Source organism: Chanos chanos, chromosome 15 (assembly GCF_902362185.1).
Source record: "Chanos chanos chromosome 15, fChaCha1.1, whole genome shotgun sequence".
NCBI classification, from domain to species: domain Eukaryota; kingdom Metazoa; phylum Chordata; class Actinopteri; order Gonorynchiformes; family Chanidae; genus Chanos; species Chanos chanos.
Window position 1 is genome coordinate 12,201,123 of NC_044509.1, and position 16,742 is coordinate 12,217,864.

Sequence of the window (16,742 nt, forward strand, 5' to 3'; positions counted from 1 at the left end):
AGTCACTCGCGAACGCGTAAACATCAGCCTTGGCTGTGATAACAATACGGTTTCCATTTCATACTGGAAAACAGTTCTTCTGCTTAAAGTACTAAAAGCGTGTCAGACTACAGATCGTGATAGAAACTTTTAAGGTAACCGCTGTCGCGCCGCCTCTCTCTCTCTCTCTCTCTCTCTCTCTCCCTCTCTCTCACTCACTCACTCACTCTCTCTCCTCTCTCACACAGACACACACACTCACTCTCTCTCTCTCTCTCTCACACACACACACACACACACACACACACACACACCGAGACAGAGCTCTTTTCCCGCACAGTCCAGTCAGTTGTTGTGCCATCTACTGCAGTTCAATTTAAGTCTTCATTTTTTATAGCTTAATTTCATTTTTATGGCTTAATTTTACTGGCTCTTCAGTTTTACTTTCGGAAAATTCTGTTCTTAATAATGTATTTTATCTTTAATCCTCTGTTACCATGGACTGTTCTGTATGTGCAAGCTGTTAAAGGAAGTTTCAAGGAGGCTAAAATAGCTGATGTACTTTTTTGCACCATTTTGCGTCATTATTCAAAAAAGTGCATCATCTCAAATGGCATTTTCATTACAGGCCAAAATGATTTTTTTTAACTGAGATTCCGAATACATGGTCTCCAAGGATGATTACGGCATGTGATACGGTGAAGTATACAATGATGCATACAAATGGAAGGAAACGTAATAAGTTGGCGTCCACATCCTTCAGCTAATATAATCACTGTCTCAAAACTAATCACTCTTTTAATTCGGTTGGCTAAAATATTCCATGTGGCCAAGAGCCATTTTACATGGAAGAAGACCACGCTATCTCAGAAATGGTTGTGACACCCATGTCACTTCAGCAAGCCTACAGTTCAACCTGAAAACGTTACAAAACGTAACACGGTATCGACATATTGAACGCGCCCGGAATGCCGAATTGTCTCGAAGCACTTTACGGTTTTTGCCGTAAATGCACGAGAGATTCCGGAAGAGACTCCATCCATTCTTCCAGAGAGATCTGCAGGTAACTAGCGTTACAGGGCTGTATGAGTTCTGTTGACCACGCTCTGCTATTTTCTGGGAAAATACTCTTAGAGATATCTTAAATTATGTCGGTCCTGTGTTACAATAAGGGATGTGGGCAACGGTTTGATCCAGAAAATAATCTTGATGGTGAGTACTTTAAATGAGATCTAAGTAAGAGAAGCGATACAAGCTACACCGGCAGCTAACCATTCTACACCATAGTGTTTAATTGGCGTGTTAGTCGGTTTATGTTTGTTCTGATTCACAACAAGCTGTTTAGATGGTTATTTTACTGTGTCAAATGATGATCATAGAGGTAATTTTCAAAAGTAGTCTGTTAACTGAACAGAGAGGATTTCCTGCCAGTAGTTCATTTAGCCAGCCGTTTAGGTAGCCAGCTAGCTAGCTATTTCAAGAGTAAGTCTGTATCTTTCTTTGAAATTGATAGCTGTTTGTAACGTTTGCTCGAAAGACGGTCAGACAATAAAGTTTGCTTAACCATGATCAGCCCTCAGTGCGGTCACAACCGAACGCAAGTCTTATGCATTTAAGCATTGTGGAGCTTCAAAACCAATTGCCCTTTTGAACTTTGTTAACTATGGAAATTGATCATCTCGCGAAAGACAGCACTGTATTTGTGCTCCATAAGGGCATGTTGGCGAGTAGTGGATTATGACCCAGAATTGTTTAATCCAGTTTTTTGTTTTGTTTTGTTTGTTTTTGTTTTTTTTTTTCCTTTTCAGATGCTTGTACATTTCATCCCGGAGTGCCAGTTTTCCACGACGCACTGAAGGTAACTTACGCTGTATCAGTGTGTGTGTGTTTTCTATTGAGCACACAACTTAATTTTTTGATACTGAGCTATGATAATAAAGCATACGAATAAAATTCCTTGTTTCCCCTCAGGGTTGGTCTTGCTGCAAAAGACGAACAACTGACTTCTCAGATTTCCTTAGCATTCCTGTAAGTTCATCAATCTACGTTGCTCATTTGTAAAGATTACCAGACATTCAGACAGAACAATTCTTATAATTAAGCAGTAAACAAATTCTAACTGCTAATAAACCTTTATAATATGCATGTGAACCACTCTCAGGGTTGCACAAAAGGGCCTCATAATCAAGAAAAGCCCCCAGAACCGGTAAAGCCAGAGGTCAAGTCGTCTGGAGACAAGAAAGATGCAGATGATCTTAAACCAAAGTTCAATGAGTACATCATCCAAGCACCAAAACCTCTTGAATCAGTTCAGCGACCAAGGTAGGATTTTACTAGAGAGGCGGAATCTTAAGTCATCCCTCCAACTCAATACCATTGCTTTACAGTGCATTTATTTAAATATGAATGTCGTAACGCGCCAGAATAAGACACATCTGTGCAAATAAAAATATGCTGAGAATATCTACACAAATGTGTTCTTTACTATGGCTTCACATCATTTGTGAGGGGACTCCTTCAATCAAATGTGAAAACCGTGTGGTTTAAAAAGCTGTTATCAACTTTGAATTGCTACTGTCTTTGCAGTGCAGATGAACCATTCTCCAGACTACAGCTGAAGGTTGCACCCTCCCTCAAGCAGGCTTTAGAAAAACTGAAACTAGCTGAGGAAAGTGCAGTTGAGAAGAAAGGTGAGTAATCCCTCTCCTTCTCTTCCTCCTCTGTTTAATTTCTGCCAGATTTCAAGCAAAGTGATTATCCCCCCCCCCCCCCCCCTTCATCTATATTCCAGAGGATGATGGAGATGAAATTAAAATTGGAACGTCTTGCAAAAATGGAGGCTGCAGTAAGGTACTGTTCATTACACATTTTTAACCATTCCCTTTCAGCTGATTAATGTAACACTTCACACACACACACACACACACACACATACATATATATATATATATATATATGTGTGTGTGTGTATATATGTATGTATGTATATGTGTGTGTAATATATATATATATATATATATACACACACACACATACATACACACATCTAATATATATATACACACACACACATATAGAGAGAGAATGTATATTAATAATATGTATTCAATATGCTTGTGTGTGTGTATATATATATATATATATATATATATTTCTTCACTTTATTCACCTTCGTGTTCTTATCCACATACAGGAGGACATTATTTAATAGTGAGGCTAAAATATATATAGAGTAGATTTTTCTAGAGTTTTGAAGTGATTGGTCTGGATTTCTACCCACTCTGTATATTGTCGGGTTGAACCAGCGAAACTCCCCTCGTGAATATTTGTCCACATATTCCCTAAAAAGAGTGTTCTTATGCACTCTAGTCTATTCCTGTTTGCTCTAATGCTGAGGATGAAAGCTCTCTGATTCATGTACCTTAACCTCACAATACCTGGTGAGTTATTATTGTTGTTGCTCTGTCTCTCAGACATTCAGTGGACCAGAAAGCAATGAGGAAGTCTGTATGTACCATGCCGGAGTTCCCATTTTCCATGAAGGGTCAGTTAATAATACGATAATGCTGAAATGAAAGATGTCTTTAATGAACCATACCAGAATCAAATAAGTATTTGAATGACTTGGCCCTGTCCCAGTATTCCTTATTGTCCCCTTTCCAGTTGTGACCTTCCTCTCTGAATTAACAGCTTGGATGAAAACTCATCGTAAGGAATTCATTGGATATTTGTTTGGTAATGCTCCAGCTCACGCAATCCTGTTAGAATTTCATTAACTTCACTAAAGAAGGACATGAGTAAAAGGACTCATGTAGGAGTATTGGGACAGAGCTCAGTATTTCGAATGCTTCTTTTACTCTGGTCTGGAATATATTTTAAAAAAAAGAACATCTTATATGAATTGATTATAAAAAAAATAATAATTGAATAATTTTCCAGTTCCTTTATGTGCTTTGTCATTACTCCCATAAGTCATTACAGATGTAATGTTGATTGTACAGAAAGTTTTTGTTGCTTTCTGGTTTCTTTGGATTGCCTTCCTGTTGAGTTGTCCTCTGTTGTCACTTTCCTGTTGTTACAGGATGAAGTACTGGAGCTGCTGTAAGAGGAAGACCTCAGACTTCAACACTTTCCTGTCCCAAGAGGGCTGCACCAGGGGAAGCCATCTATGGCGGAAGAAAGATACTGTTAGTGTCCTTTCACTGTGCGCAATAATTCCTCGGGATCTTTGGTCACCCTAGTTACTGACGTCATCCCATAGAATGCTACGGTGCATTATTAATTGGAATTTATTAAACACGGAAAGACAGGATTATGGAAATTTTAAAATGAACTTGTCAGCACCTGCTAAGGACTCATGCACTCTCTAAAGCAGGGGTCTCAAACTCCGGTCCTGGATCCTGCTGTTTTTCTTGTAGATCAACTAAATAGAATCTCTGATTGGCTGAAGAGTGTCCACACCTGTTTTCAAGGTGAAAATCAACAGGTAACTAAGAGGTGAAAACAAAAATCAGCAGGACCCCGGCCCTTCAGGACCGGAGTTTGAGACCCCTGCTCTAAAGTAACATATTTTGTCTCTCTTTGCGTTTTGCATTAGATTTGTTGATGGTGATTGTCATGTCCTGTGGAAATGCACAAGGGAAACATTATAACAGTACGAGAGAGTGTGATGACTGTAAAAATATGGAAGTTGTGTGAGCCATTGGTGTGGTGTTTACAGGGGAAGAAGGTCGTACCATGCCGATTTGACTGGCACCAGACAGGAAGCCAAGTCACTATATCCATCTATGCCAAGAACTCCGTTCCAGAGTTGAGCTATGTGGAAGGGAACAGCACTTTGGTATGTGCACTAAAATTACCATCTAAATAATATATCAGTGTCCATAAGTTTGGTTTCTTCAGATCTGCTCCTGGAGGCTTGGATCCTGTAGGTTTTTGCTATCACTTGAGTAGATGAAGATTTTTTTTTTTTTTTAAATAAATTCAAAGATCACAGTTTCTGGATGATATTGTAACCTGAAGGAAGAAAGCACTCAAAGACCAGACATAATGAACCCTGCCATAAGACACATGAATTCCTTCTCAAGAGTTTCTTCTTTGTGATATGAAATGTTTCTTATGGTATTAATGGGACAAAATGTATCAGTAATTATACGAACATTTTATGCTTTACGCCTAATCCAAATGGCCAGTCTCTCTAAAGAAGCCCTGTGTTTGTTGCAGCTCAATATCCACATTATTTTTGAAGGGGAAAAGGAATTTGACCAAAATATCAGCTTATGGGGAGTAAGTACTTCAGTTGATCATTAACATCGTTCGCCCTTTATTAAACACGGATAAATTGTGTTAAAATGTCATCTTCATCCAGAGGAAAACATATATTCTCAATCTTATCCCAACCAGGTCGTCGACCAGAGCAAAAGTATCGTGAACATGTTAGCAACGAAGATCGAAATCGTGATGAAGAAAGCTGAACCGATGACTTGGGCACGTCTCGACCTTCCACCTGCGGCCACTCAGCCCAAAGAGACAGAAAAGGATAAAGAGATCGATAGCGACGACGAATGCGGTGATTAGACCTGGATAGAAAAGGTCATGTTTACTGCAACACTGGGGGGAAAAAAAAAAGAAAAAGCCTTCACTTTTGATCCAGTGTTTGATTTTGGGATTTCTGTAGTCCCACTCTGCAACGATTTTCACCTCTGAATCGAACAGGATTTGTCTTTATATTAAAAGTATGACAGCATTTCTTCTTTCTTTAAAAAAGGGACATGGTTCTGTTTATGATCACACTGCAAGTTGAACTTTTAAATGCCATTCCACTGCTTTGTACAAAGTTTGTTTTGTAATTTAGTGTCATACGGAGCTGTAGCCGTTTATCATGTTAACACTTTTTTTTTTGCCACATTATGACCGAGTTGCTCACCCCCCCCCCCTTCATCAAATTTGATTTTGGTATACTATGAAAGTACTGTATTGTCTGAGGATTCTCAGTCGTCCAGGTCTTGGTTATCCAAGAAGGGTTGAATCGAGAACTGAGGAAGCCCCTTGGATGAGAGGTGAAGAGTCTTCAGGCATCTACAAGCAACTCCAGTTGCCCTCAATTCAGCCCTTCTTGGGGAGTACTGTATTGTTTTAACTTTTAATTCTGTCTCATTCTTGCTGTCCTGTAGAGGCTATTTTTAACACGGGGGGGGGGGGGGGGGGGAATTCAATCCAGGTGTTCTGCATACGGTCTACCAAATTTCATTTGTAAGCATTTGTTCAGTGCTTGATGCAGTTATAGCTTCCACAAGACTATATAGCCCTTCAGCACTGCATTTTTTCTCTCTTTTTTTGGGAGGGGGGAGTGTACACTTCACTGTCCAGGTTGTCTGAAAAGAATTTAGAAATGCTGCAGAAATCTTTAGAGCCATTATTAAATTTCCAGAATAATAAAACAGAAGTCAAGGGAGTAACATCTGAGTCATTCATAATCAAGACAGGGAAAATGAGGGCCTTTCAACAGGGTCTCACACCAAAACCTCAGACACTCAAAAAAAAAAAGTCAACCTCAATTATATACTTGGGAAGCAAAATGCAAAAACAAGCAAGTATTGCAAGAGTGTTCTTTTTACTTCAAAGAGATGTAAAAACAATCAAAAATCAAAGCGTCTCTGGACCTCGGGTGTCTGAAAGACAAAACTGGTTTCTGTGGCCTCAGTCTTTAAGCATTCTTCATATTCCTGTGGCAAAGGAGCAGAGAGAGATAGCAGGGAACAAATCAACCCATTAGAAAACCAAAAGGCTGCAGTAGCTTTTTCAAATCAAACAAATGTCATCGAGCAAACGCTCTTCCAACGAGATGTAGTGATGGCTAAATGTCAAGTTGTTAAATGTTTAACAAAAAGACCCACTTCACTGAAGTACTTCTCGATCAGATTCTGGGCCGCACGATACACCGTGTTGTTTTCGTGGTTCTGGAGTTGTTCGATCTTATCGAGTCCTCCCAACTCCTCCACCACCAGGCAAAGCTTTTCAGTCTCCCCCATTTTCTCAGCAGCCTGAAGGAGGGGGGGGGGGGGGGGGGAATCAATAAATTGTTGCAACAAAAGCCTAAAGGCAAAAGATCAGTTTTGCAAAGATTCATTTTTGAACATGCACCAGTGGGCTGGGGGTGCATGTACCTAAATTTGAGAAAAAAAAAAAATTCCAAAACAACTTCGGCTGCTGTAGAAAATACCATAAAATATTCACCAAGAAAATGTTATTGATGGCATCTAGGATCACCAGGACAGTTTTTGCATCTTTGACCTGCAGCAGATTGAGGATGGCTTCTAGGCCCCCACTCTGAACCAGCTGCACCACCTGATCCACTGTGCCACCGCTGGTGTAGTTTGTGACAGCCCACACAGCTTCTCGCTGGGTTTTAAAGTCTCCCTGACGACAAAAAAAAAAAAAAAGCCTTAGCTAAATAAGCTTCTTTAAAATGTCAACACTGACAACCCCAAAAAAAAAAAAAAAACACACACCCCACGCCACACACACCAGACAGGTTTAGTTGTGTTCTGGGGTTCAATTCAAAAACCCATTTTTTGATGCTTGTTAAATTCTGTCACCCCACCTCCACACACACACATCCATACTTGTGTATACATGTTCTTAGATTGATTCATAGCCACCCACATTCTGAAGTAGGTTGATAAGGGGAGGCAATAAGCCACAGGTAATGAGTTGTTGGATCTGTTGGCACGGTCCTGCCGCAACGTTGGACACGGCCCATGCTGCCTCCTTCTGCACGCTAGGTTTAGGATGTCTCATAAGCTGGGGTAAGGTATTTAGCACTCCAGCATCAATGGCTGCCTGCGTTTGTAGGTCTGAGCCACTTACAATATTTCCAATAGACCTTAATGCTGGAGTCTAGATGAAAACGGAGGGAAAGTTTAAAAAAAAAAATAAGACACAATAAATAAAAAAATATATTAAAAAAAAATAAGACACAATGTAGTATTACTTTTAGAGAACGGCTTTAGAAGAATCAAGGAAATGAAAAGGTACAAAAACCACATACTACAACCGCGAGCTCCTCAAAGCCAAGGAGCTCAACCAAACGTGGGAGGATTCCCGTTTTAATCACAATGTCCATTCGCTCATTGGGACCGTCAGTGAGGTAGGAAATGGCCCAGCATGCGTCCGAAAGGATGGACTTGTCTGTAAGGTGCAACAGCTGGACCAGCGAGGGAAGCATCTGCTGTACTGCAGAAATGGGTGGGTAAGGGTTCTTGTTCCTACACAGGTTTGAAAGGGTCCAAGTCAAATTGCGGAGGTAGCCAACCTGGGAGGGTTACAGACTCGGCGTGAGAGGGAATAAGAGACTCAGTTGTTTTTAAATAGCATTAACAGTCTTACCGGAGCATCTGGAGCAAGACGAGCCAGTAATGCAGGGATAACATTGCATTCAATCAGTGCATCACGATACGCTGGCCCATCACCTAAAGATAAAGGGTTACAACCATTTGTGCACCAAAAATGTACTTAACTTCACTTAAACACTCATGAAGAAAGATGAGCAGCCAACATTTTCCACAGTAATTAATTGCTGTTTGGGGATTTGAGAGCCTACCTGCAATATTGCCAAGAGCCCAGACAGCTTGTTCACTGATGTTGAGCATGGGTGATGCCAGCAGGGCAATAAAGGCTGGCACAGCGCCATGTTCCACCACCTGCTGCGTGTGCCAGGAGGTGCCTGAAGCAACATTAGTCAGAGACCACGCAGCTTCAAACTGCAGAGTGGGGTCGTCGTTGCGTCCCAGAAATTCCACAAAACGGGCCAGAAGTCCTGCCTCAACGATCTCCTTCAGAGGCGGATTCCTCTCACGAGAGAGCAGCTTCCTACGAGGGCAGCCGCAAGGCAAATCGGTTAACTCGACACATTTGTAAGGTCGAACAGACACTAGAGAATGGAAACAATACGAATGGAAGCTGAGGAGTGGCTTTGAGTACCTAGCAGTTTGACAACCTTTTGTCTGCCTCTCTGGACAGTCGCTGTTCACGTTCGCAATGACTTCTTGAATCGTGGCCGATATCACCTAAGCGGCATCAAGACAGTTCGCAAGTGATTTGTCCAAATAACTGAAAGCATTTACTTCATTGTGGTACACTAAATATGATCCTGCAGTGGCACCTGTTGGTTATCAGTAGTGAACTCTGGGGACAACAGCTCCTCATCAGAATGTGTTGAAATATTCCGTTTCTTCATAATACTCTCAACTCTCTGAGCTTTCCGGAGCTCGACACATTCCGCAGCTCTGCGCTCCCGCTGTCGCTACAGAAAGCGTAATTAGGAAGTATTCCAATCATAACGTGTCAGAGGCTTACAGTATACGCGACGTATACTGTAAGCAGTTGCAACTGAAGTTGCAAACTGAAGACGCAAACTGAAGACAGGTCATAGAAAATACCTTCTAGGACAGCGATTAAAACAAAGCAGCTTGCCACTCACCGAGAGCTCTTTGCCTTTATTTTTGAATTTGGCCATTCGCTTATCGGTCAGATTTTCGGTTGGCATTGTGATGGATTACGTCTCTGCCTATGGGAATTCACGAAGACAAAATAATTACTGACCAGAGGTTTTTTGTTCGTTTTTTAGTTTAGTTTTGTTTTTTTAAAGTGACTGATGGCCGTTATCCTTCTACTTTGCAGTTACCTTTCAGCATGGAAATGAAAAAAAGTGTGTGACGTAACTATTCGCCACAAAGAAGGCCTTAGACATGCAGCTCACCTTTCCCAAATCAATTCTGCAGCATTGATTGAGTCGTTGGTACGCGCGGCCTTAAATTACGTTCCAAGCAATCCTGGCCAGGTGCCCCTCATCAGTTGGATTTGTTCCTACTCTGCACTCTGTTACCAGCTACTTCGGGGTACATTAAATTCTGAATGCAAGTGTGGAAACACGATACATTTTGGTTGCTGCTTCAGACAGCTACTGAATGTGCTTGAGGGAATGGATGTGAATGCGTATTGTGGGAATTTTTTTTAACCTGTCATTTTTGTTGATACGTGTTTTGGATTTGCAAAGTGGGGAGGAGTAAAACTGATCACAGAATTACAATAACTAGTATGATTTTGATGTGAGATCAGTGAATGTACAAGTGCCATTATATTAATTCAAGTATCACACTTTAATATACAAATATTTAAAGGCTGAACCAAAGCCGTAACACTCATAACAAATCATCTGCTACATGAGAGAGAGAAAGAGAGAAAGAGAGAGAGAGAGAACTTAGATAAGAAAAGTTTCTATCATCTCATCGAAATAAAAATACTACCTTTCCCTAAATAAAAATACTGCCTTTTATTTAGGGGATATTTTTCTATGAATGCTTGCATATATAGATAGATCACAGTTTACTAATATAAGTGCTCTCGGCCTCTCGAGGACCGATCATGATCCTGTGGCGTGATAGGACACTGCAGAGCCCTCTGTGTCACCGGCCATGATAAGTGGTTGTCTCTCAGTCTGAAAGGGCAGCTTCTCTCTCAGTGGCCAAGAGCAAACTTTAACCAGAGCAGCAGCCAGAACTCCGGTGACGAGAGCTCCCATGATGCCTGCCACCAGAAGCCAAGGCCAAATCTGTCTCACTTCCATCAGGTATGACCTCACACCCTCTACAAACTGCTGGCCTGAAACAGTGAGGAGAGGAGAGCAGAGGAGAATGAGAAGACAAGGTAATGAGGATGTGAAAATGAGTACAGTGAAAGAAAAGTGATGGATAGAAAGCACTTCACCTCTTGTTAGACTTAAAGTATATTGCAACAGTACAGTCATATTTTATTCATTTATCTGACATTTACATGCCTTTGAAGTAACCTTGCCTATGATAACACCGCAGCACACCATCATGTCTGACATTTGAACAGACCAGCCTGCAGTCAGTAGCCTATTGCTCTTACCACCTCACCACTGACTTTGAAAGCAAAACACCACGATTCTCAAGATTCCTGGAAGTCTGAAACATCCCTGAATACTCTAGTGTTTTCCTTAACGTCATTTAATTTAGACATTTCTTTGAAAAAAAAAAAGCATACCAAGCATTATTCTGCCCACAGAAACAAAGGGTCTCTGTGCCCTACGCAGAAGTGTGTAAACTCGTGATATTCGTATCATTTGTGCTGGCTGTATTTCAACTTTTTTTTTTCCATTTATTGAGAAACACAATAAACCCGAATAATTGAATTTTCATTGGTAAATCTTGGGAATCGGAACAGAAATATGCAACATCAGCAACACGTGTTTGACCATTTTAAGTTCAAGTTATTGGGACTTTACCAGGATCTAGCAGGTAGAAGTATTCATAGCCAAGCTCTTTGCTAGAGATGAAGTAGTCTCCGTTTCTGTATAGGGGAATGAACGGTACCATGTAAAGGTCGCTGTTGTGTCCAATGGGAGCGTTGGCGGTGGGGTACTGGGACTGTGCAGGGCCATGTCTTCTCAACCATTGCTCGTAGATACTGAGACAAGAGGGGTTGGAAGTTTAAAACGAACATTTATTTCAGACGTTTAGTCAATACAGATTAACACAAAATAAATTTATTTAGTTTAAATGATTTTAAACTCAGTTATGTTTGATGTGTTTAATACACCCAGGCAGGTTTGTGTTAAGTTTCTTTTCAGAGTTAAAAATGAAAAAGGAACCACAAAGCTTTACATTTTGAAATACAGCTGTAGTGTATAGTTTATAGTTTATAGTTTGCATAGTTTAGCTTAGTAGCTGCCGGCTTAGATACCTCTCATCTTCTCTCTCTCCTCCCTCTCCTCTGCTCCTATCTTAACCTGGTCAGTTTCTGTCATTAACCTGCTCTCTTCTCTTTGTGTGAGTGGTCGATGTCTGCGCCTCCTTCCTGGATGTGGCACCCCCCCCCCCCCCCCCGGCCGGCTGAATGACTTTGTGCCCTGCTGTCCCTGGCCCTGCTCCCCCCCGCGTGGCCCTGCTCCTCCTGCGCCCTCCTCAGCCACTACCCTTGCAACTTTCAATACAAAATTATCTACAAAATTATTTTCTTATTTCATCTATTAAGTCCCGCTACTCCAGTAATGCTCTCCTTCCCTCCCTCATCTCCTGCATGGCTGTGGCTCATCTGTTTGAGCATGAGTGTCTGGTTTGAATGTGGCTACTTCTCTTAGGTGTGTCCCCCCCTCACCCTCCATGTCATCTCTCCTCACCGTCATCCCGTTGGCTGCTGCGGCTTCGTGTCCTCCTGCGTTGCTACAGCTGTGCCGTCCACCCCAACCGAGCCCCATGCTGTCTTGTCATTCTTCATACTACCTACTAGTTGTGTTTTCATTTTATTATCACTGTGTTGTTTTGTAATTTGCCCTCTGGGCTGGCACCTACTGTACGCCTGGCTGGCCTAGAAGGGGCCTCCTCTCTTTCTCCTATTTTTCCCTAACGTCTGGGTTTTTTGAGGAGTTTTTTCTTGCCCGCTATGAGGATCAAGTCAGGGGGTGCCACCCTGCTCTGTTTTGTTGTAATCCTGTGGGCATGTAAAGCCCTTTGAGACTGTAAACAGTGATATTGGGCTCTAAATAAACTTAAACTTGAAACTTGAACTTGAAAGTTGAAACGTGTAAGTGCTATGTGAAAGTAATTACGTGAGGAAGTATTGTTATCTGAGTTTTTTGTGTTTCTCATCTCAGGAGCTAGGAACCTACTAGACTGGTTTACGTCTAGGGCCAGCAGACTTGTTTCAAGAAGCCAGAAGGCTCGGTAATGAGTACATATGGTGAAACAGGGTCTGGGGGGTTCATGAGCTGGAGCAAAAATGTGCTCTAGCTTCCCAGAACTGGGATATATCTGACATCGCAGAAGGACTCACCTGTCGACGAAGGTATGGTGCAGGAGGAAGATCGGATCGTTGGCTGATCCCTGCACCGAGGTCATGGATCCGTTCATGAAAACATGCAGAGCCGCATGCATCCCTCGCACAGGACTGTTACCCAGTCCCGTCCGAGGGCTTCCTGAGCCTACAACGAGAGTTTAATAAAAACCTCTTGAGCAGGATTTCTCAAAAAGCCAGATGACAAAACCCAAAGGGCCAAGGCTGGACCCTAGGAGACAATGTGAGGGGCATTCTTTTTGGACAGGCTTGACCTGGAGCTCGGTTTATCTTGTTATTAGAGATTCTGCTTAGAATGGACATGAGCCTTTGAAGGAGAGATGCTTGACTTTTCCAGGCAATTCAAAATTCTGAATTCTAATCACTATTAGTTAATAGAACAGACAGCACAACTGACAGATCACAGTGTCTTCACACCTGACTCCTAGGTAAAGTGAGCGTAGAAAATCTCAAGTAACTGGCCATCAAGAACTGTTAGCTGTTTAGCATTGCTAAAGAATCTTGCAGATATGGGTTATAAGCGCATATCCAGTCTTTAGTCCTGTTTTGAGATACTTTGAGACATTCTGACACATCCTAAACTGAAAACTTGTGTTTTGTACATTTTTCAGGATATCTGATGACACGTTTTTAAGGTATGAAATGAGGACATATCCAGGTCGTCTATCTTGGGAATCTCTGTTTTTTTAACAATGAGGAAAAGGAAAGAAGAAGGGAGGGGAAGGGGGAGTTAACATTAAATATTAGAAAGTATAATGTAAAAAGGTGTAGGAGGAGTAATTTTGCTCTTTTGAGGAAAACAGATGGATGATGGTTTACCTTCCAGAACGTTCCGAAAGCTCATGTTGGCACTGCGATCCATTGGTCCTGTGTCATACTGTGACAGATTTATTGTAAACTCCACTTCATCAGAAGTGGGCAACCAGTTCACCAAATTATGGTCATGGTTTCCAGGGTTACGCAGTAAGGGCCCCTCCTCTTTCCCATCACAAAGAACACCCAACCTGTTGTATTCTGGTGCTCTGGAACAAATGACCTGTTCAACGAATGATGAAGCACAGAAAGATCATATTAAGGCTCAAACAACTGAAATGTCTCTATGTGTTTATATATGCATGTATACAATAATAGTGTTTCACTATTTGAATGCTAATAGGGTGGTAGTAGTAGTATCAGTAATGGTAGTACTGTGGTACTGTATGTATGTGTGTGTGTGTTCGTGTAGTAAACATTGCCTTTGTAAAGAACCGGTGGTCAATTTTTGTCAAATGCTTTGTGAACAGTCAAAAACGGAGTGCAGAGAAACCAAACATTACCTTCCAGGAGGAAAATACGGATGCTGAGCTAAGCAAGTTAGGATTCAGCGGGCTTTGACTACCCATCAGATCGTCAGTGCACACGTCACAGCCCTCTGCGTCTCTCCAGTCCCAGTATGGAATGGTGAAACTGAAGTCTCCCGTTAGTTTCCGTATTTCGTGTTCCCATCGCAACAAATATACTCTATGCCATGGTAAAAAAGCCGGGCCCCAGTGCGCAAAATCCACGTTTTGCCACACATTGTTTGGACCCCCAAGCAACGCGCTCCGGGACACATAGTAATGCATCCATACGAATAAGTCATAGACAGTGACGTTCACAAACATTGGATTTGTGCTGTTGTTCATTTCCTCGAATGTACCAGTTGCAATTACGTAATCGTTACTAACTGTGTTTTTGGCTAGGTTCAGGTAAGAGATTAATTTTTGTCTTTCCGTTGGGGACAACTGGAAAATGTTTAACCTGACGGATTCCCTCCGGTCTGTGCAGTTTGGACCGAAGTAACCGAAATTGCACTCCCCACAATTGAAACCCATGAAGTTGGGGAGACAATGGCAAGTACGATTGTAAAATACCATTGGCCATCGCTCTCTGTCATCTACGCCCGAAAAAGGGTACTGTGGCCCGTTAGGCTGCTCCGATATAATAACATCCAGGCAAGCTCCTCTCCCGCTGAGCATACCGCAGACTGACCCGTCGCCCTCCCATACAGGACAGCATTCCTTCGAACGTAGGCTCTCCGTGGTCGTGCAAGCTCGTGGAAATTGTTGACGTGTTGGTCGTAGAACTTGAATAAAAAAAATCAAGAGAGCTATTGACCGCATCGCACCAAAGGTCACGCTTCTTCCTTGTATCGAACAAGGCTACACAAAAAACATATAAAGAGGATCAATAATCACAGGAGGCATGTAAGGAAATTTGGAGTGGTAACAGTGTTTTTCTTCGTAGTTTTCCCCACCCTCTCGGTTTTGTTCCATCACATGCCTATGGCCTGAGGGAACCCCAATCACCATTCAGAAAGTGCTCCCTAGATCTCTAGTGGCAGTGTTCTCTACTTACACTTCGCTTGCTTATGAAGTTGTCTACTTCTTGATGTTAAACCATATTAAACAATCTAACGAACAAATGTTTTTTTTTTCCTCCACGAAGAACTGAAAGGATGGAACTTCAGGATTTGAGTGGGTGCTGTAAACCGTTTTTTAACCACTGGATGGCGCTGTGTCCAAATAATTGGTGACAGACGCTTTACGTGTTGGAGCCACTTCTGCGGAAACAAGAAAGCGACGTGATTTTAGATGTTGCCATGGCAATACTGGGGTTATTTGTTATTATTTTATCTTTTGCCACCATTTAGATCAAGATCTTAAAGAAACATTGTGTAAATTTAATAACTGAATAAATAAGTGAATAAATTCTGTCTTATACATTGATCAAATTGGTAATTACTTCCGATGAGATTGCTCGTTTAGTCAGAACAAAAGATTTCATTCAAAGCTCCAGGCTTAACTGGTTGTAACGTTTGTCTCATATTAATTATCACTCATGTAGCTATGAGTCAATTACGATAAAACTGACTCTTTGAGCTGTGCACCAGCCTGGTTACATCAAGCTGGAATTTTCATATTAAACTAAACTTAACATCATCGCGCTTCAGCAGACAACTAAAACCCTGTATGGTTAAATGTAATGGGCTTACAATATGTTTAACTTAGGACAGCGTACACTTCTGCGGGCAAGGAAGTATATTGGCCTACAATAATAAGAACAATAACAGTTCTCAGATATTCCTTAGAAAAACATGTGTCATAAGATGTATTGGAACAAAGTGTCTTTTAGGAACTTTTTAAATATATACTGCACCGTTATTTCCAAACACCAATGTTTGCAGACATTTGCAGCGGAACTGTCTTGTAACAGTGCAGCAATTAACTATCAGTTGAACAAAGAATAACTGCAACGTGGTATGTGCAAAAGCAACCCTCATGTTCAAGGCAAAGTTGATCTATACCCACTGGGAATATCATGTTAGTTTGACACCAGGTGGGCAGGCAACAGACGGACCCAAGTGTTAGGAGAAGACTAGTATCAGCAGCGTCAAAGACTACAGGACAGGTGGTGTTAATCCTCTCTATTCTTTCTCATTTGATGTTGCCTCTCGGTAAAACACCTTGCGCTACGGATCGCTGACCCGTTTATTTTCGCAAGGGTGAAAGAGTTTGACTTAACCTAAAGTATCGGAAACTGTCGGTCTGAGTTATGCAAAGTGAAACGTAACGCGCAATAGACAGTCACGATGCTAGCACGCAGATAGTCTTGAGATAGATCAGTTCATACATGACACTGGCAGAATCGGCTTTTAGGACGCAAGCTATGACGAGAAAGACCAATAAGACGGTAAGAAATGGAACCCATGTTTTTGCATGCTTGCACTACCACAAGCGACTTGGTCACTCTTTATTGATTGTGTTACTATTAATTTTTACACCATATTTTAAGTCTAGTTACAGACTAGGCACCATACATGTGACTTGAATTGTCTGAAGTATAGGTGCACGCATTGATCGAAGATA

General features: G+C 41.6%; 3 protein-coding genes across 4 annotated transcripts; 1 reads left to right on the forward strand and 2 right to left on the reverse strand.

Annotated features, from left to right (window-relative positions):
* Positions 1–1,034: 1,034 nt before the first annotated feature.
* Positions 1,035–6,159, forward strand: chordc1b (cysteine and histidine-rich domain (CHORD) containing 1b). 2 transcript variants are annotated; one of them, XM_030792608.1, is made up of 11 exons: positions 1,035–1,191; positions 1,788–1,837; positions 1,951–2,007; positions 2,141–2,301; positions 2,566–2,669; positions 2,771–2,829; positions 3,453–3,523; positions 4,061–4,166; positions 4,700–4,819; positions 5,203–5,265; positions 5,383–6,159. In XM_030792608.1, exons 1-11 carry the CDS (start codon positions 1,128–1,130, stop codon positions 5,554–5,556), a joined length of 1,029 nt encoding a protein of 342 aa, XP_030648468.1. In that variant the 5' UTR covers positions 1,035–1,127; the 3' UTR covers positions 5,557–6,159. The 2 variants fall into 2 exon arrangements, with proteins under 2 accessions (XP_030648468.1, XP_030648469.1); XM_030792609.1 differs by lacking the exon at positions 1,951–2,007.
* Positions 6,160–6,617: 458 nt separating this feature from the next.
* kpna7 (karyopherin alpha 7 (importin alpha 8)) lies at positions 6,618–9,526 on the reverse strand. Its single transcript, XM_030792597.1, has 10 exons — positions 9,461–9,526; positions 9,143–9,283; positions 8,962–9,047; positions 8,582–8,850; positions 8,368–8,450; positions 8,030–8,293; positions 7,645–7,878; positions 7,216–7,398; positions 6,876–7,022; positions 6,618–6,704 (listed from the first exon to the last, which is right to left on the reverse strand). Exons 1-10 carry the CDS (start codon positions 9,524–9,526, stop codon positions 6,618–6,620), a joined length of 1,560 nt encoding a protein of 519 aa, XP_030648457.1.
* Positions 9,527–10,402: 876 nt separating this feature from the next.
* LOC115828270 (tyrosinase-like) lies at positions 10,403–14,996 on the reverse strand. The gene is made up of 5 exons (XM_030792224.1): positions 14,172–14,996; positions 13,675–13,891; positions 12,835–12,982; positions 11,288–11,469; positions 10,403–10,641 (listed from the first exon to the last, which is right to left on the reverse strand). Exons 1-5 carry the CDS (start codon positions 14,994–14,996, stop codon positions 10,403–10,405), a joined length of 1,611 nt encoding a protein of 536 aa, XP_030648084.1.
* Between the last annotated feature and the right edge of the window lie 1,746 nt (positions 14,997–16,742).